The sequence below is a fragment of the Urocitellus parryii genome, chromosome 3 (assembly GCF_045843805.1).
Source record: "Urocitellus parryii isolate mUroPar1 chromosome 3, mUroPar1.hap1, whole genome shotgun sequence".
NCBI lineage: Eukaryota > Metazoa > Chordata > Mammalia > Rodentia > Sciuridae > Urocitellus > Urocitellus parryii.
In genome coordinates, this window is record NC_135533.1 from 166,141,078 (window position 1) to 166,162,276 (window position 21,199).

General features: G+C 46.0%; 1 protein-coding gene across 2 annotated transcripts in view; it reads right to left on the reverse strand.

Annotated features, from left to right (window-relative positions):
* Positions 1-20,921, reverse strand: part of Ptprg (protein tyrosine phosphatase receptor type G) — a 715,889-nt gene extending 694,968 nt beyond the window's left edge. Inside the window, exon 1 of one of the 2 annotated variants that reach the window (XM_077796194.1) lies at positions 20,587-20,921. In XM_077796194.1, the coding sequence (XP_077652320.1) occupies positions 20,587-20,671 (85 nt within the window). In that variant the 5' untranslated portion in view covers positions 20,672-20,921. The remainder of the gene's footprint in view (positions 1-20,586) is intronic. The other variant, XM_077796193.1, reaches the window with a different exon arrangement.
* Between the last annotated feature and the right edge of the window lie 278 nt (positions 20,922-21,199).

Here is a 21,199-nt window from a genome sequence, read left to right on the forward strand (position 1 = left end):
CCTAAACATGGACACCTGAGACACTCCGGATCCTAGAGCCTAAACATGGATGCTGAGGAACTTCCGGACCTGGGGGCTTAAACATGGATGTGCACCTGAGGAACTTCTGGATCCTAGAGCCTACACATGGATGTGCTCCCGAGGAACTTCGGGATCCAGGTGCCTAAAAATGGATGTGAACCTCTGAAACTTCTGGATCCAGATCCGGGGGCCTAAACATGGATGTCTGAGGAACTTCCGGATGGGGGGGGGGGGCTAAATATGGACGCTTGAGGCACTTCTGGATCAGAGGGCCTAAACATGGACATGTCCCTGGAACTTCTGGGTCCTTGTGCCTATAAAGGGCAGGGCGTGACTCTCAGAAGGGATGTGGCCCATGAAGGGGAGCTGAGCTATCACACCCTGAACTTGAATGTGACGGTGGTTGTTGGGTGCAGAGGAGGAGGCTGAACAGATGTTGGCTGCAAGATAGCCCATGCACTCAAACCCCCCCTCTATCTGGTCCTTTATCACCTGTTTGCCTCAAGTCTGAACATTCAACCCTGCTCAAGGCTGAGCACTCAACCCCCCTGGGGCCAACATGGCAGCTTGCAGACCCAGAGGCCCCATTAGATTTGGGCTATAAAAACTCCCTCCTGCCAGGTCCCCCTCTCTCTTGCTCTCTTTCTCTTGCTCTCTTTCTCTTGCTCTTTCTCTCTTGCTCTTTATCTTTCTTGCGTGCACTCTGTCTCTCTCTTGCTCTTGCTCTCTCCCTGTTCATCTCTTCTCTTCTTTCTCTCTCTCTCTCTCTCTCTCTCTCTCTCTCTCTCTCTCTCTCTCTCTCTCTCTTTCTCTCTCTCTCTTTCCTTCCTTCTTTTCTCTTTGTTGCACTGCTGCAATAAAGATCTTTTGGTCACTCCGAGTGTTGTGGTCACTTTCCTTTCAGTGGTGGCCTCACTTCCCGGCCTTTCCCTGGGTGTCACTTCCTCCCCTTCCAGGCGGTGCCAGGGAGGAAGCGAGACCAAGCACAGGGGCCAAGCCCTGAGGAAGAACACCTGGCTGGGGATGTCCTGTCTTATGGCACTAGCTGCCTCCTGCATCCCTGCCCCAGGACCTCAAGGACCACAGGGGGGGAGCCGTTGACATGATTCTCCCCTGGCCGTTGACCCTCAGCCCCGGGGTCTGCCCAGGGAGAGCTCTGTCTCCCAAAGAGTCATGGGGCCCCAGTGACCTGCTGCTCCTTCCCCACCGTCATCCTGGGTGAGCAAAGGTCAGGACACCAGACGCTACTGAGAGTGACATCTCCTGGATGGGCGGCTGGGGACTTTGCCTCTATCCCAGGCCTCAGACACCGGATGATCCCTCCCAGAGACAGAAAATAACCCCACACTGCCCAAGACTTATTCTTAAGCTTTGGATTCTGAAAATTTCCTGCTGCCACCTTCTTTGTGAAGCCAGTTTTTCAACAGAGACAATATTCCGGAAGGGGGGGGGGACAACATGGAGTCAATCAAACCAAGCTGACACATCTGGTCCTCCAAGAGAAATCTGGATTGGAGGGAGAACAGCCATTCTCAACCGGTGAAATAGTGAAGTTCCCTTGTCCTTATTTAGTGTAAGCAAAATAAATAATCTGATGTTAACTCATCAAAATTTTTTTGATGCATGCTTGGCTCATAGGAAAGCTGATTCTGTTTTATGGAATGAAGTGTTACCTGATTTTAAAATTAAAAATGAAGCCAATTAGGATTGTTAAATTATACTGTCATAATTCTGTTGAGAATTTTGATAATTTGAGAATTTTTGATAGCAGAAATAAATAAACCTTTTAAAAAAAAGAATACAAGTAACAATAAATGCTATTGAGGATATGGGGGAAAAGATACACTCATAGATTGCTGGTGGGACTGCAAAATAGTGCAACCACTTTGGAAAGCAATATGGAGATTCCTCAGAAAACTTGGAATGGAACCACATTTGACCCAGTTATCCCACTGCTCAGCATATACCCAAGACTTAAAATAAGCATACTATAGTGATGCGGCCACATCAAAGTTTATAGCAGCTCAATTCACAATAGCTAAACTATGGGACCAACCTAAGTGCTCTTAACAGATAAATGGGTAAAGAAATGTGGTCCATATACACAATGGATATAACTCAGCCATTAAAAAGAATGAAATTATGGCATTTGCTGGTAAGTGGGTGGAAATGGAGAATATCATGTTAAGTGAAATAAATCCATCTGAAAAAAATTATAAATAAATAAATTTCCATCTCTTTTAACATGCACCAACTTTTTCTCTTATCACATTCCCTAAACAATAAAGTATAACAATTATACAGTATAACAATTATTTACATAGTATTTACATTTTATTGAACATCAGAAGTCATCTAGAGAGGATTTAAAGCATACGGGAGATGCACAGAGGTTATATGCAAATATTATACCATTTTGTTTAAGGGACTTGAGCATTTGTGGATTTGGATGTCCTTGGGCAGTCCTGGAACCAGATCCCCACAGATACCAAGGGATGACTATAGCAAAGTGGAAAGTACAGAATATTTACTCCACTTGAAAGAGCCACTCATTTACGTTGGAGAAAGGAAACAAACATCCTTAAAGGGAGTTTGGGATGCAGAGACCACCACCCAATCCTACTGACCAAATAAACCCATAGCTGTATTGAATAAAGCCTGGACCCCTGGAAATAACGTGGAGTCCAGAGCTCAGATCCTTCTGGACTTATAGACACTAAACATGGGAACCTGGGCTTGGATAAAATAAAATAACCAGGAAAGCAAAAGCCAGGGTCTGGGATGGGATAGGAGAAAAGACTACAAAGTATCCTCCATCAGGCAGGAGGGACCAGGGCTGCTACCCAGGGGCACTTTTGTCAAGGATTTTGTGTGGGCCACATGCAGTGTCTGAAGAGCTCCAAGGTCCCTTCTGCATTTCACACTGCGGAACAGGCGCTCCATTAGAATGCTCAAGGTGTCCTGCTGCCTCTGGATTTCTTGGGCAGCAGAGGCCAGCGTGCTTTGCAATCCCCCACAAGACCCATGACACATCATCAACAGGAACCAGAGGGAGAAATCAATGCCAGGAACTCTGCTCAATGCTCAGTCACAAGCAGGTAAAATGACAATAAAGGCTATTATTTCCAAGTGCTTTCTCTATGCCCGGCAGTGCCCCTGTGCCTGTTACAGCACCTTCTGTGGCCTTGGTTTTAGTCAGCTTTTCACTGCCAGGACCAAAAGACCTGCCAAGAATGATCTTAGAGGAGAAGTTTATTTGGGGGCTCAGGCTCAGAGGTCTCGGTCCAGAGACTCCATTGCTCTGGGCCCAAGATGAGGCAGAACATCATGGCGGAAGAGTGTGGCAGAGGGAAGCAGCTCAGGACATGGCCATCAGAAAGCAAAGGGAGAGAACTCTGCTCAACAAGGACAAAATATAAGCCCCAAAGGGACCCTTCCCAAAGACCCACCTCCTCTAGCCACACCCTGCTTGCCTAGACTTACCACCCAGTTAATCCACTCAAGTGGATTAATGCACTGATTAGGTTAAGGCTCTCCAATCATTTCGCCTCTAAATTTTCCTGCACTGTCTCCCACATGCACTTTTGGGGGACATCTCGTATCTAAATCCTAAGAGCCTTACTTAATGCATTACTCAAACAGCCTCAGGAAAAAGGGGCCATCACCCCACTTCATAAACAAGGACACAAAGCTAAATAACCCAGCACCCTGTCCTGATACCCAGACTCCCATGTTTGCTAGCCACAGTGTCTTCCAGGAGGCCAAGAGTTTCTCTTGGCTCTAAGTTTTGAGGAGGTAAGGAAAGCAGAAGAGGTCATCTGGGTTACACAGGACTGTAGTTCTAACCCGCTCATCCACAAGGTAAGATAAGGTAAGGCAGAAGGGAGCACTCCAGAGGATCACACAGATAAAAACACACGTGGTGTGTACCCGGATGACACGTGCTGTGCATACGAGCCCCATTTTAAGCTTCTTTTAATTTAAAACTTTAAGCCTTATTGTAGTCCCACAAAACAGTACAAAGAAACAGATGATATTAATTTTAATGGTATTTTTCTACCTGTTATATCTAAAATACTATCATTTCAATAGGCAATCAATATAAAACTTTAATAGGATGTTTTACATACCTTTTTTCCTGTGTCTTTGAAATCTGATGGGTATTTATACATAAAGCACAAAGAAAATCAGACAATTCACATTTCAAACTTGTAATAGACACATGAAGGGGCTAGAGGCTACCAAAGCAGACACAGCAGTTCCACAGACATTTCCTGGTAAATGGTCAAGATGTTACCATCAGAGGAAAATTTTGGAGGAAAAACTGCACATCCAGGAACCAAACCAAACCTGATGCCATCTGAGTATTTGGTATGTCCCATTCATTAATAATGGGTCTCATGTCAGTTTCACAAAAAAATACCTTTTGTCTTTCATCTCAACTCTCAAATTCCCTTACAAAAAATAACACTCATCAGAGGACTACTCAAATTTTGAGAAACAAGCTACCCTAAAGGTAACAATGAACTTATTCAGAGTAAACACAAGATACTTACCCAGGTATAAACAACAAGAGGAAAGAGACCCATTAAGTCAGTCACAGTTTTAAAAACTGCTGTCACCAACCCCATACTTAACACTTACTTAACTAGCTAAGAATTCAGAACGGTGTCACATTGGAATACAAACAGTCCTGGAGTGCCATAATCTGATGCAAAACCGCAGGGCTTTAAAGAAAAGAAAAATAACCAAGTAATTTTAGATCCCCTAAAACTCCATGAGTAGATCTCACCAATTACAATATGATGTAACCACCATCAAGAGATAGATTGAATTTGTTTTTTAACCCTGAATAAACATGAGTGAGTCAAACACAAAACCAACTTCATAGATCAGAGAACTTTAAAAACTGCCCATTTAGCAGCACAACTAATTCCAAGGATGTTGAAGACTTTGGATGTGGTTCCCCTTGTTAACAGCATTTTCAAAGGTAGGCTAATATGCCTTTAGTAGAGCACAGAAAACTCTGTGATCGATTAGCAATGTCTGCCATGGCTAAGGGACAGGGAATCCTGGGCTCAAATGCCAACTTCTAACCCTGTGTAGAAAACTTGCAAAATAATGCAAGAATAAGAAGAAGACATGAGCTGCTCACTTGCACTGTTCCTATGCACACAGAGGATATGATGGGCCCCATTTTTATGACAGAGCTATGTAACAAGGCATATGCATCCAGATAATTTCAGTAATGAAAATACCAACAGTATTAGGAAGAAAAACCTATACCTATAAACCCATTTCTTCAAACTATGGAGCATACAGAGCAGATTAAACTTCAACAGCTGTTACAGTTTGGATTTAAAGTGTCTTCCAAAGGCCCATAGGTTAAAAGTTTGATCACCATCCTGCGGTAGGACCTTGAGGAGGTAGCTGAATCTTTGGACCTTGAGGAGGTGGTTCAACCTTTAGGAAGTGACTTCTCAAACACTCAAAGGTGAACACACTTCCTGCACTCTCTGCTCCCACCATGATGGAATGCCTTGCCACAGATCCAAACCAGCATGGACTGAGCCAAAATAAACATTTCTTCTTTTAAGTTGATTATCTCAGGTATTTTGTTACAGCAAGGGAAATGAGCCCCACAAGAGTCATCTCTGCTAAATTGCAGTCAATAAAAAATTCCTGAGTAGCCATGGGGGCCTTAAATTCATCTTCCATCAGCTCTCTTAACAAAGAAGAAGCATGACAGCATCCAGTGAGCCAGTTCCAACCTGGTTCTGCCACTTCAATATCTGTGGGCTGCCCACTCTGGCTGAGCTTCAGCCTCCTCGACTCTTCGTGGCATTGCATAGCATTCATTAAGAGCGTGTTTATACAAATATTTGTTGCCTATATCTTGAAAACAGCTATTAAAAACAGGTACAATTTATAAGGTTCTGTATCCCCAATGCTTTTCTGGTGATTTGCCCACAAATCTCATTTCATCTTCACAAGGAGCCTAAGAGTTTGAAACTCACATTATGAGTTTACAGATGAAGAAACCAAATAGGCTAAGTAACTAGACAAAAGTTAATAAAGTACAGCCAGGCACAGTGGCACATGCCTGTAATCCCAGTGATTCAGGAGGCTGATGCAGGAGGATCACAGGTTCGAGGCCAGCCTCAACAACTAAGTGAGACCCTGTCTCAAAATAAAATTTAAAAAAAAGGAAAAAGGCTGGAGATGTGACTCAATGGTAAAATACCCCCGGGTTCAATCTCCAATACCAAGGAAATTGAAAAATTAAAAAATTAAAAGCAATAGCAGCTAAAAAGTTACTCTTCTAGAAAGCATTAAAAATGCTTAAGAGTTGCAGTTGTAGCTCAGTGTTGGAGCACTTGCCTAGTATGTGTGAGGCACTGGGTTCCATCCTCAGCACCATAGAAAAATAAATAAATAAATAAAGGTAGTGTGTCCGTCTACAATTTAAAAAAAAAAATTAAAGTTCAAAAAGAATTCTAATACTAGACTGACCCAACTCCTATCATATGAAATAATTTCAGCAGTTTCTTCTAAAGTTGACCAATTGAAAAATGATGGACTGATGCCTAAAACTGTCAAGGGATAGTCCACACCCTCCACTCACATCTTTACACTCACGCAAGAAAAAGGGGAAAAAAAATCTAGCTGGATCAAGAATAAAATAGGCCAGGCACGGACTAGCCAATTTCCTAGAAATGTGTTTCTGCCCAAACACATTTGGCACCAGCCTGAAGCACAGGCCAACGTGTATCTAACTGAGGGCACTAGCCAAGGTGGGTAGGCCAGTCAGTACTTGTCACCCAAGCAAAAATGGTCACTTGTAGTGTCCTTCTCCTAGACCGACCTGCTCAGAGCTATCTCTAAGCAATCGATGAACATGCATCTTCCCACCATACGGTCAGCTGCAGCTCTGCTGCCCTCTACATACCTCACCGTCCTGTTTCTAGAACAACCAAAGCAGAAATGAGAGTGCTGCTTCTAGGTAACACTAAAGCCAAGGCCGTTTGTGACACAATGACCACCAGAAGAAGAGAATGTAGCCTAAGTTATTCCAGAAGAGGGGGTGAGGTTTGCTACCACAGCAACCATCCAGCCCCACAACCCTGACCTTGAACTAGAATACAGCCTGTCATCAGCAATAGACAACCTTGCTGGCCGGCCACGGAGGTACAAATTGAGCTTTTCCGTTTTGAAAGACAACATCTACCCTCCAAATTCTCTTAAGGAAGACGTCCACCTCTGACATCATCATCTCTCTAAAAGGACACGATACACAAATGTGAGATGTCTTGGGAACAACATGCAATGATATCAGTGTCTTGTAAAATGTCCTGTGGTCCTTTTGAAGAGCATGATGCTACTCATCCCGTCAGTCCTCAAATGTGACTACTGCCACCTGGACACTGAGGATACAACAGATGGGAGAAGGGACGTGGGCCTGTCCTCACCAACCGTCTAACCAGGCGTAGAGTCATAGATGGGGAATCCATTCCCTCAAGTCTTCTGTCTGTCCAAGTCACAAGCGGGCAACTCTACTCAATACAAACCACAGGCTTTCATAGGTTGTGTTGGAAAATTTAAAGTATGTGACACTTCTATCACTTCTTAGAAATCCGTCTACAAAAATTAGGGGCGCAAAAATTTAAGTGGCAAGGGACCCACTAATACAGCATCTCCAATACTGATCTATTCCAATTAGACCATATTGATCACTGGCCTCCTTTATTGGCCCATGTCATGGTTTAGAAATATAGTGTCCCCTAAAAACTCATGCAAGAATTTTCAGAATTGAAATGATTAGGCTCTGAGTCTTAACCGGTGGATTAATCCACTGGCATGGATTAACTGGGCAGAGACTGTAGGCAGGTAAGGTGTGGCTGGAGGAGGCAGGCCACTGGGGGCGTGCCTTTAAGGTTTACATCTGGTCCCTGGTGAACACAGTGCTCTTCTGCTTCCTGTTGTCACATCCTGAGCTGATTTTCACCTTTGGCCCAGAGTTAAAGAGTCAGCCAACCATGAACCGAACCTCTGAAACCATGAACCAAAGTAAACTTTTCCTCTTGTACATTGTTCTCATCAGATCATTGGGTCACAGCAACAAAAACCTGACTAATTCACACCCCACATCATCCCCATCTTGCATATTTTGATAACAAGAAATCCCAAGAGAGCCAATTCTTCCATCAAAGGAGAGAGTATTTGAATCACTTCTTTTCATTGATCAAGCTAACAGTTATTTAGATCATCAACAGATGTCAACATGTGACTATGAAACATGCAGGCAGCAGGCCATTTGCAGAGCCAAAAAAAAGGGACCCAACTAGTCCAGTGGAGTTTCAGCTTCATAGGCTAGATGACAGCAAAAAAATTCCCACTGATTGACAGTCAACAATCCATGTGTGCTTACACTAGTGCCTGTGCACATACATGCAACCAATCCAGGCAGTATAAACCCTGAACAAGCATTTGAAAAAAAAAAAAAAAAAAAACCTATCTCTCAGGTAGTAATCACCTATCCAAGGGCAGCCAACACCTCCAGGGATCAGCTACTGTTGTAAATAACCGCTGCGGGCCAGGTGCGCACCCCATCCCAAGGGGCAGCGGCTATTTAATTCTGGCTTAGCGACGTTGCCAACCAACGAGGAGGCTGCCTAACTCCCGATTTTTCCAAAGTAACCTAGCCTTTTATGGGAATCTCCCACGAGGGCAGGAGGTTCCATCTGTTTTGGTCACCATTATCTTACCAGTGCACAGAACAGCACCTGGCACATGGGAGGTTCTTGGAAGACACTCTAAGACATGAATGTGAAAGGCTCCATTTTTTTTTCTCTTTTATTTAAACCCAGTCTGGCCAAACAGAGCATCCGTTGGCTAAATGCCCTCTACCGAAATCCAGATCATCGAAGTAACTGTCCTCTCTCACTTCTCTCTTCTACATTGAGACCAAAAAAATCCAGAACTAGCCTTGATTTCTCATTTTAGAGATTCCTTCCTCACCACCCCAATCATTAGATTTTTTCTGTTGTTGTTGTTTTATTTTAGTACTGGGATGGAACCAGGAATGCTCAACCCCTGAGATACATCTTCAGCCCTTTTTGTTGTTGTTGTTTGAGCCAGGCTGTAGCTACAGGCTGTCCTTGAACTTGTGATCCTCCTGCCTCAGCCTCCGGAGTTGCTAGGATTGCAGGCAAATGCCACCCCACCCAGCAACGGGTATTTTTAAAGTCAGTTTTAAAAGTCATCCCGTAACTTCATTGGCATGCACAATTATTACTTATTATATTATTTATTAATGTATTATATTATTTATTAATCTGGAGTTTTGAAGAAATAAGGTTGAATGTTCATTTAAAAAACACAAAACAAAGCAATCCTGGGACGAGGGGTATTATACATGTAGTCATGTTTCCTGAATCAGGTATTATTATCTTGTTTTAAGTAAAAAAACTCAGTCTGACTCCTGCTGGACTTCTGTAGCAGCGCTGTTATCTTGGGATGTGCAGCTGGGATCCGGGTCCTTGGTGTCCTGAACAAATAATGGAGCAAGACACACAGAAATAATAGCGAAGTACAGATCAGTTGAAGGCAAAGGTAGAAATAGCACTCCAAAAGGTATAGCAGAGTGGGACAAGCAAGAGAGAGGCTCAAGGCCCCATGTCTGCAAATTGGTACTTTATATGCTGAGCTGTGAGGCGTTCTCTTCCCTTTAGAGACCTAATAGAAGATCTTACTCCGTTTGCTCCCATTGATTACCTTATGACACCTGACGGAGAAGAGTGTCCAATTTTCCCCCATTGGTTACTTTAGAATACTTAATTATAATACTGTCCACTTGCCAGGCTCAATGGTGCACCTGTAATCCCAGCAGCTCGGGGAGGCCGAGGCAGGAGGATCACAAGTTCAAAGTCAGCCTCAGAAAGTTAACGAGGCCCCAAGCAACTCAGCGAGACTCTGTCTCTAAATAAAATATTTAAAAAGGGCTGGGGATGTGGCTCAGTGTATAAGTACCTCTGGGTTCAATCCCTGGCACCAAAAAATAAAATAAAATACTGTCCACTTTACCCTCATTAGTCTTTTTAGAATACCACCCTGTGGCAGGAGTTATCATGGGAAGTTATAGTGGGCGATAAGTCCTCAGTGGCAGGAGTGGTCATGCTAATGGGACTTGATGCCTCATCTCCAGGTCTTGACAGCAGCATTTTTCTTGTATCCTTCCTTGGCAAACTTGGAGTCCCTGAACTCCTACAAACAGCATCAGTTTGTAAACCTGATCTCTGTCTGATGTCACTGCCTTTGATCTGCACTTCTGCTGACATTTAGGGCACACTGTCACCTACTCCTTTTGTTTTATGTATGTACATATATATGTGTTTTTCAGTAACAAGGATTGAACCCAAGGGTATTTTACCTCTGAGCCGCAACCCCAGCCCTTTTTTATGTTTTATTTAGAGACAGAGTCTCAGTGACTTTCTTAGTGCCTGACTTTTGCTGAGGCTGGGTTTGAACTCACAATCCACCTGCCTCAGCCTCCCGGGCCGCTGGGATTACAGGTGTGCACCACCACTCCAACCCACCTTCTCCTTTTTCACAACTAACCCTCTGCAGTTGACTTGGTGCTTTTTCACCCACATTAGCTCATTCATGTCACCAACCCAAACACCTCCTGCTTATTTATAGCCTCAAAGACCAAGAACTCTGATTCCCAATCAGGGTCAGGTCCCTGGATTACAAGCTCTTACTATTATACCCTGGAATGGCTTTGCTATTCACTACTGTAATTAAATGCCACGAAAGCAGATACGAAAAGTAGACGCCGTTTATCGTTATTATTTTTTGTGGGACCAGGAATTGAACCCAGGGTCTTGTGAATGCTAGGCAAGCACTCTAAAAACTAAGCTAGATCCCCAGCCCTACGAAAGCAGATATGAAGTCCTTCTTGTTTACCACTCTATCACTACTCCTGGCCCATAGGTGCTCAATAAATAGCTCCTGAATAAATGAGTTTCTGGGGGTAGGGAAACTTACAGCATTCCATTAACCAGAATCTGCCCACCATCTTGTTACTACTCCCTGGAGATATTTTGTTTTTCCCCTTTTTAAAAAAAAAAAAAAAAGTTTGTATCACGCATTGAACCCAGGGGCGCTTAACCACTGAGCCACATTCCCAGCCCACTTTTTTAGTTTTCATTTTAAGACAGGGTCTTGCTAAGTTGCTCAGGGGCTCATTAAATTGCTGAGGCTGACCTTGAATTTGAGATCCTCAGGGCTCCTGAGCTGCTGGGATTACCAGAGTGCAACACCTGCTCAGCTCAATGGTACCCTCTTGAAACTGTACAACCTATCGACAAAAGTGGAGGCAATATTCTCTTCCCTTTGGGATTTATAAAACACCTGGCTTTCCTGGAGGTAGCAAGGTTAGCAAGATAATGGAAGGGATCTTAGCTCTGTAGGAAGCAAACTCACAGGAAAAAGGAACAGGAAGTGCACCTCACAAATCACAATAAGCACCAGGCACATGACTTGCACATTGCAAAAGGGCCACAACCCTGCCAAACTACTGAGTGTAGGGTCCATAATCTCTAAAATTCCAAAAGAATTTTAGAAGCTATTTAGTTAAGGGTGAAGAAAACATCCCCAAAGTAATCAAAAACCCTTCACATGCTCCCACAGCTGCCTAGCCAGCCACTTTGACAAAACTCCAGAGGAAAAAATCCAAAATCCAAACCATCTCTTGCCAAGTTCATGTCCAGCTCCCTCAGACCTGTGCCTGTGGTCACACATGATTCAGAGCCTGTAGCCCGCACTCAGATGATATACGGGATAATAAAAATATCACATTATCACCAACTAACTATAGTCAATGCCCCCAAACAGTAGTTCTCAAACGACAAATCAAATCGACTTCGATTACTCTTAAGAGGAGTCAAAAAAAAAAAAAAAACCTCACCACCAACAAATTCACTCTATCTACAGTTATTATCTGCTTATTCAAAAGCTGAAGTAATTTGCTAAAAGGTCGTCCCTTTGATGTAACCAAATAAAATCCTATGCTAATTGCATTACTTCCTTATTTAATTGTAGCAAATACAGGAAGACACCTTTATTCTACCCAGCATTTAGGGGACTGACTTACATAGGAAAAATAATATAGGAGAAGGCGTAAAGCTGGGTCTTTTAATTGTCTCTCCCGTGCAACTAGGAAAAACTGCAAACTGCCTTCAAACAGCAACTGCTCTGAAAGCCAAAATAATCCTGAGAGATGATTAGAGAAACCTACTATAGCCACCCCCACTCACTGCCCAAGTGACCTCAGATGAGTGAAAACTTCCCCCTGCTCAAGTTTGCTCATTCCAAAGTGGCAATAGGCATGGTTTCAATTTCCAAGGAGAATTTAAGGCATATAAAAAACCCAGGCACAGGGTCTAGACTGTGCACATGCTCGGTGAGTATGGGCTATCATAACCACTGCACCCATTTTAGAGATGAAAAAGCTGAGGTGTGTTTGCCCAAGGCAACCGCTACAACGGACCTAGAAGTCCAGCCTCAGGGTGTGAGGACTTGGTATGGTTTCTAAACAAAAGGTATATATACCTGGAATTCCCAGGCCCTCAGCACCACCCAATCCCACTTCTAAGAGATGTTGGGTCACTTGCCGAAGGCAGTGTTGCCACCCAGTGCCAGCACTAAGAACAGCCACCAGCCCTGAGCCTCCACAGTCCCCAAATGGCAACACTTCAGAAAAAAAGGGTATTATTATCTATTTTTTTATTTATTTTTGGTACCGAGGAATGATCCCAGGGGTGCTTAACCACTGAGCCACACACCCCCGTCCTTTTTATGTTTTATTTAGAGACAGGGTCTGGCTGAGTTACTTAGGGCCTCCCTAAATTGCTTTGAACTCTTGATCCTCCTGCCTCAGCCTCCCGAGCTGCTAGGATTACAGGTGGGGTATTATTTTTTAAATGGACAGGACTATTAATACATAACAGACCCTCCTAAGAATTTTGAAAAAGTTTTAAAGACAATCTTGACATCAACAGCATGTCCCCTACTCATCGAGACTCTGCTTGGTAAATGGCTTCTGGCTGCACCCCCCCGACCCAAATTATTCCAAATTAATGAGTTTGTCTGATTGAAGTGTGCCGAGGAATTCGGGAGGCGGCAGCAGCATGAGAACTCAGCTCTTTGATTCACAGAGTAACTGATATGAATTCCTCAAAAGCAAACCCGCTACATTATACAACAACCGCTCCCCGCTCGCCTTGTTAGAAAGATAGTATCACAGACCCAAAAATAAGACCAGTTGTCCTATTTTCTTCCATGGAAGTGTTACATATTCCATGAACTATGCTTTTATTCCTCCCTTTTCAGTTGCTAGATTTTAGCAGCCAACTGTGTCACTTTGCTACGCCCCAAAAATAGCTAAACCGAGTAGTTTAAAAATCACATTTTGTTGTTTGGCCAGAAAACCATCAGGCTGATTTCAGTCTGAAAGAAAAAAATAAAAGTGATCAGAGGACAGGGGCCGCGCCTGGACCTGGGGGTTCCCTCTCGACCCCTTGGCAGGTTTAGATCTGTGAAAACAGGGAGACAGGGACACTATGTGTTGTTGTTCCAGGGTCACCCAGGCGCAAAGCGAGAGCAGCCAGTCAATAGTACTGTTTGCTTCCCATCGGTGGCGCCAAATTAAAGCCCCAGAATGCCAGCAACAGAGCACAGGTCCGTAGAAGAGGAGCCAGCACAAAGCCATTCTTCCTGCGGGGGACCTGGGAGACCTGGGAGACGCACATGGAGCATTTTCAGCCTTCGGGAAGCATTTTTCCCATTGGAAACAGAAAAGGCAGAGACGCTCTTTGCAATGCGGACGAGGCAGTACCTTACACCTCGTACAGACGATCTCATCTCTTCAACCTCAAAATTTAACAGTTTTACTCATTTGACCCGGGATGATCTCCAGCCAGTCCTTCTTTCCCAATCCCAGTAGCAAGGCTAGGCATAAAAACCCCATTATATGTACATTATACAAATAAAAAAACCCAAATGTGTTTATACCTACATGGTCTTTGGCTCCGTTCTCCTCTCTCCATACACTCCTATCCAAATCTCTTTCATACACATGAAAATGGTGATTGTATTGAGACTCACTATTTATCATGTAATGACAAGTATGATACTTATAAATGATAAGTCCTTAACATGCATTTTCATTCAAGTCGCATAATGATCTGAGGAGTCAGGATACGATCACCATCTCATTTCACAAAATGGAAAACAAAAAAGAGAGGCACAGAGATGTTAGGTAACTTGTCTAAGGTGACAGAGCTAGTTAGGACAGAAGCAAGCTGGTTCCAAAGGCCCAAGTTCTTAGTCCTCTAATAATCCATACAACTCTCCATGGGAACCTGATTTAGAAAAAGTTAAAAGCATTAACAAGTTCCAAACTACTACAGGATTTCTTCTTGCTCTGTGCTGGCCAAGACTCTTCTAAACTGGCCGACACATACCAAAGTTCTCATTCTTGGTGTGAATCGCCTCCCACAGGACCAACCCCAAGGATAACAGAAACATCGCCCAATTCGAGCTTCCAAAAGACAGCACTGTGTAGAGAGAACCTGATGCTCTCATTACCCAGTCTAAAGAACACTTGTTAAAATGTTTTTTAAATGTTAGTCATATCAAGTGCCAATCAAAACCACGAGCCCGCACAGACCTAGTAAGCCATATCCAGTTGATTTTTTTCTTCTGTCTGAAACACCAAACATTTTTTACACCAAGTAAAATGGCCCCTCCAATTACAGGTGTCCCTAAAGGGGGACATTGTTCATGGCATCCTCTAGTTAAACCCACCAATCCTGCACAGCCACTGCTTACAGAGCTGGCCATCCTTCTCAGAATAGGGGTCAAGTGTGAATCACCTGCTAGACACTCCTGGCATCATGGACTTCCCTCTAAGTGAGATTCACCGGAGTTACTTCCAGATTTTTATTCTTCTAAGAGATTAACAATTCTTTGGGCTCTGGAAATTTGAGACAGGAGCATTGTAAGGGGAAAAAAAAAAAACAGGGAGAAGTAAACACAGAGTGGTGAAACACATCATTTTTAGAACGACTGTATGTGTGCCCACGTGCATGCTTGTGGTGCTGGGGATCAAACACGGGGCCTCATGCTAAGCAACTCTACCATTGAGCCAAGCCCCCAGCCCTGGGGTCACTATTGTTTTGTTTGTTACAACTTAATATAAATAGCATTAAAATAAGTCAAAGCAAAGTCAGTAGCCAATCATCTTTTTTCCTAAATGCAAAGAACATTCTCATAGTCCCTGAACTTATCTGGTTCTTTGCAGGCAAGAAGGTCGCCCCCATTGCTCAGACAGGGAAATAGAGGTACTTGATCTTTTAATCCTTTGCAAATATTTGCCAAAGGCCAAAAGCATGCACAGACAACTTTGGCCTAATATGTGCCCAGGCCACATTGTTCTGGGACATATTCAGTGACAGTTGCCAAATTCCACGAGAAGGTCTCACAGTCTCGGAACATTTCTCACTTGCCTGAGCCCTTCCCTCTACCTCAGCAGTGGCTGCTGGCTTGACCCAGATTGAGCCCTGGTGGAGAATTCAGAGTTGGGACCCTCTTTCTTGGCTTCCACTACATTATTAGATTTTATTCCCTACACAGGCGCAGCCAAGAACACAGCGCAAGGGATTCCCACTCATCATCTGATAGCAGCCAACCTGTAACCAAGGTGTACCAAGGACTTACTGAAGGGCATGAAATACTGTTGAGGGAACGTCAAATGTCCCCAATTTTCCTCATTATAAAATATGACCTCTAGAAAAGTGTGCCCCCAGGACAAAGGGTCAATCGTAACTTCTAATCTCCAGATTCCAAATACACACTCACAATCTTCAACCTGCTTAGAAACAACATGCATAGCCCCACATACTGCTAGTAAAACACTGGATGCAAATTAGATTAAAAACCGCCACCACACAGAGTGGTTGTGCATGCCTATAATCCCAGGGGCTTGGGAGGCTAAGGCAGGAGGATGGCAAGTTTGATGACTTAGCAAGTGACTTAGCAAGACCTCAGTGACTTAGCAAGACCCTGTCTCAAATTTTTTTAAAAAAGGGGGGGGGGGAGGGGATATGGCTCAGTGGTTAAGCATCCCTGGGTTCAATCCATAGTATTACCAAAAAAAGAAAAGCAACCACCACCACCTTTCACAGTCAAAGGCTAACTGTAAAAACAACCTACTAGCTACCAGTGCTTAACTCAGATCAGATCAATTCCAATGCCTAGACTCTTTTTTGGGGTAAGAAGTTGCCCCCCCAAAAAAAATGGGAGAGGAGAGATAGGAAAAGAGAACAAGTAATAATGATCACATTAGGGCATTTAAAATGATATTATTACATGAACAGCAAGGAATTAGTGCACAATCATAACCCCATACGCATGATGTTTACCTTAGGAAATTTTCAGAAGAAAAGTAAATCTGGAAGGAAGGTTTTTTTGTGTTGTTGCATTAAATTGTCAGCATTTCCTGGACAGCTTCCTGTAAACAACATAATTTGTGTCCAGTGAAAACAGGGACCTGTTCTCAGATTCACCATGGGACAGCACCTTTCATATGCTAACAAACCTTTCCTACACCCTTTCTTCCTCCAGGGACCCTTGCTCCCTCCATTTCAAAAGATCCTGTAACACCTATTTGTATCTGCTTCATCAACCCTCTCCCATGAACACTGTCTAGGAGGGAATATCAAAAAACTTATTTCATAAACATTGTCAAAAAAAAAACCTAGTTTAGAGACTGAGTAAAGAGTCTTCCAATGATACATTTGACATGGAGGATAGGGAGACCCTGTGTGATCCCTCACACGGTATCTGAGGGTAACTTCCGAATATTACTTTTGCCTTCTACTAAGAAGGCCAGGAGGGATACCCATCAGGACTAAAGCATGCAAAAACATGCAAATGCAGGAAGAGATGGCTCTGGGGAAATTGAGATTCACAGGACATCAATCATGGATCTTCCAATTCTGATATATCAGGCTATACAGCCGAGCTTGTCCATCCGAAGTATTTCGAACGCAGCCACCTGGATGCAAAGGAATCACGGTACAAAACACTGGAATGAAAAAGAAGTTTCACTCGGAGGGCCAAGAGAGAAATCTATTTTTAAAAAGAGTTTGTGCTGAATAGCTGGAGAATGCAAAAGAGATAAAAAGTTAACCCTTCCAGGTAACATGATTTTAACATCCTGTGACTGGAGATACCATACCAGATATTTAAATGAATTGTAAGTAGGATTTGCTTTAAAATAATGAGCGGAGACAGGCAGAGTAAAGAAGCATGACCAGAGAGAAGAAACTGGGAGGTACTTGGGAATGAAATTAGCCAAATTAACTGTTATATTATGTGCATGTACAAATATATAACGAGAATCTCACTGTTGTGTATAATTATAATCACCAAAAAGGAGAAGAAAAAAATATTTGGATGGGGTGGGGTGGGGTGCGAAGGGGGCATAGATGAAATCAGACTGAGTTGACAATTGTGGAAGCCCAGTGAGAGATAATAGAGGTCCATTATAGTCTTCTGTATTTATGTTTTTTATAATATTTTTTTTTGAAAAAAGATATAGAAGAATGCAAGATGCACAATATCAGGTTTGATAATCCTTCAGCTTGGCGCTTAGAAAGCCATGACTTGAAGCACTAAAGGGCAGGCCGGTTCCACACCTGCCCTGCTGTTCAAAGAGTAAAAGCCACCCTTTGCTGATTCGGATCCCCTGGGGAAAGACCTATGCCAGGGGCTGTTTTCAAAGCCCTCTTCAACTACAGAGACCCTGAATCCCGAACTGGATTTGGGTTAAGATCTCACAAAGAAGACCCTAATCCAATACCAGAAGCATTTTTATCCCTCTGGTCAAACACTGAAATGCTTCAAAGGTATCATGGGAGTCCCCCAGAGAACTCTGGACACCCGGCACCACACACACACACACACACACACACACACACACACACACACACGATTTCAGACGTCCAAGGAGCTGCAGAGCAGAGCAGTGGCCCCCTCCTGGCGCCCAGGGGCGTCGCAGCCCCCCAGCCTCGAACCTGGGCGGGTGAGCCCCATCCCCGCTGCGTGGAGGTGGCGGAGGCCCACCAGTGGAGGTGGCAGGAACACGATGAGTGGCTCGGGGGCGCCCCCTGAGGTCCACCGGCGTCGCGGCACCCTCGGAAAACCGAAAACCCGTGTCTTTCCGGGCTCTGACATTTTAACTTTGCCTGGTTCTAAAAGCCGCGACACACTCTTCTGGCTGCACTTTTCCAAACCATGCCTCCCACCACCGCCCCTTCCCTTCCTACACCCCTCGGCTCCCGGACAAAGATAAAGACTCTTTATCTCGCATCACGGGCACAAAAAATAAATAAATAAGGAAGAGGAAAGTGGTCCAAGCCCCACCAAGGCAGCATCCCAGACAAGTCCCATTTTGGATTTCAAGCTTCCTTAGACATCAAAAAAAAAAAAAAAAAAAAAAAGAAAAGAAAGAAAGAAACAAAAAAGAAAATCACGGTGGGAACATTAACTCCATCACCGAATAAGAAGGCCAGAAATGACATTGGGAATTGGTTTCTCAAGGCTGCCCTCCGCAGCCTTTCCCCTTCCCCTATTTAAGCGTGGCCCTCACAAAGCCCCTGTGTGTACCTGAACCCACTCAGTCGCCAAGTCGGTGCCAAAGGAGCTCCTAGCAAGGGGAGACGACTAATACAAACACTGACCGGTGGCCTTTAAGGGGGAAAGGGTGGCTCTTTTTTAGGAGAGATGCCCCATGGTCCCCAGTCCCATGGAGGCAGGACTTTGGTGGGCAGATACCAGGCCTGCAGGTTACTGTGGACATACATCCTCTCTCAGCCTCAGGGCTGGGTTTCTGGACTGTGGCAAGAGCTCAGTGCAGCTCCGGGGACTGAAGGATGCGCAGAGAAAAAAAAAGGGGGGGGGGTGCTGAAAAAAAGAGTGTTTTGCCTCTGTCCCTCAAGGCCACCCCGAAGCCTGCAAAGGGTGCACTCGCAGCCAGTCCCTCTGGAGAGGGTCCCCGAGGGCAACCAGGACGCCCGCGCCCTGCTCTGGGGCGCACAACGGGGCTACGGGACCCGCTGCACCAAAACCTGGCGCTCTGACTGCCGGGGACAGGCGGCTGTTGCCAGGGAAAGCAGAAACATCGGGACACAAGCCTCTTTTTTTTTTTTTTTATTCAGATAACCCCCACCTCCAAGTACCCAAGAACTGGAGGATGAGAAGGCAGAAAAAACGGGGGATTCTATGTCCTTAGGGGAGTGAGAAATGAAGAGTCGCCTCCTTTTCCCCCACTCTTTCCCCCAGGCTAGGGCAGAGGACGTGGCCTCCATCCCCAGGGAAGGAGCTGGACAGCTTCGAGGGAGCTTGGGGATGCAGCACGGGGGCCCAGCCAGAAGGGAGAGAAAGGCAGCTGGCCTCTGCCCTCCCCAAGCGGGGAGGGTGTCTGCCGGCTGGGGGAAGTGGAGGGTCGCCGAGCTGCACACCGTTACGTGCAGTGGTTTATTATTGTCACCAGTGGCCAATATTGTTCCTGTCTTAACCTGGCCAGAAAGGAGCGGGTCTGGGTCTGTCAGCCGCGGACAGCCTGCAAAAGGGCAAAGATGAAGGTAGGCAGGGCGTGCGAGGCAGGGAAAAAATCCTTCCCGGCGCGAACGGCAACCCAGACGCCGACCCGCCCCCTGCGCCCCGACCCTGGCAGCCGGGCAAGGCAAAGCAGCCAAGGAAAGGGGGTCGCGGGACGGGAGAGAACCGATCTCCCTGAACTGCCTACTCTCTGCCCTCCCACTGTGCCCAGGCCCCCACGCCCAGAGAGCTGCCTAGCGCCAGCACCGAGGCGTAGCCCGCGCCCCAGACCCAAGCTGGGGTAAGGAGAGGCGCCCCCGGCCCCCGGAATCAAAACGTGGGCTGTTCCCCATATCCTAATGCTACGCGGCCAGCCTCCAGCTACTATCCCCGAACACCAGCGCTTTCAAGGGGTCGGAGAACTGCAAAACGAGCTCCCTTTAAGAGCTCTTTCAATCCCTGCTGGAGCGAGGGAAGCACCCAGGACCCCCCCCCCCAAAACCTACAGAAGCATCCTTCTCATGGCCTTAGTCTCGCCAACCGTCCTACAACTCTAGCCTCCCGATTGGCGCCGGATCAGCAAAGCAAGTCCCCTTTTCTCCAGACTCCAGCTTCCCGAGCCTCCCCCCCCCCCCACCCCAAACCAGAGCTGGAGCAGACCCCTGGTTTACAATCCTCCTACCCGGCTGGCCCCTGCTTTCACCCTCTCAGACCACCAGCCCCGTCAAACGTCGCCAGAACCAGTGAAGCAGATCCCCTTTTCCTCCCCGAGGAGCCCGGCCCCCCACCACCCTCTCCAGGGTTTCTAGGACTGGCGCCCAAGCTCCGCGCTCCGGCAACAACTCGGCATACCCAGCGCGCGCGGGCCGGGGCTGCGTCCCCTCGGCCGCCGGCACTCACCGGGGAAGCACACCACATAATGGAGCACGGAACTGGTGATTTTCAGGAACAAAATCCACCAACACGGTTCCAGTAACCTCCGCATGTCCGAAAACGCACATCGAAAAGAAGAAAGCAGGGGGGGTAAACTTGTTGAATAAGTTCTTGCTTCCGTGCGAGCCTCCGCTAAGCCTGGGCGCTTTCCCGGCTCGCCAGCTCCACGGGCCCCCCACACTCAGCGGCGAGTCCCCCTGGAATCCGGGAAGCCGCCGAGCGCCCCCCCCGGAAAATCTCAAAAAGTGTCTGAGGATGCAAAGCCACGCTGGGGACGATCCTCTCGGCGGAGAAGGGCTGGTTGCCGTTCAAACAGGAGCGAGCGGAGCGGGCAGGGCGAGGAGTGGGCGGACGGCGACGATGCCCGGGGCCCGGGGCAGGCAGGGACCGCGGGCGGCGACGGCGAGCAGCCGAGGATCTCCAACTTGAGTCGGCAGCACAGCGCAGCCGGAGAGCCGGCGGGCGGCGGCGGGCTGATCGCGGCGCGGTGTCTCCGGGCTTCAGGCAGGCAGCTCCTTCCAGGGCCCCGGGAAGGAAGGAGGCATGTTTGCGATCGGGGAAGGGGAGGGCAGTGGCGGGG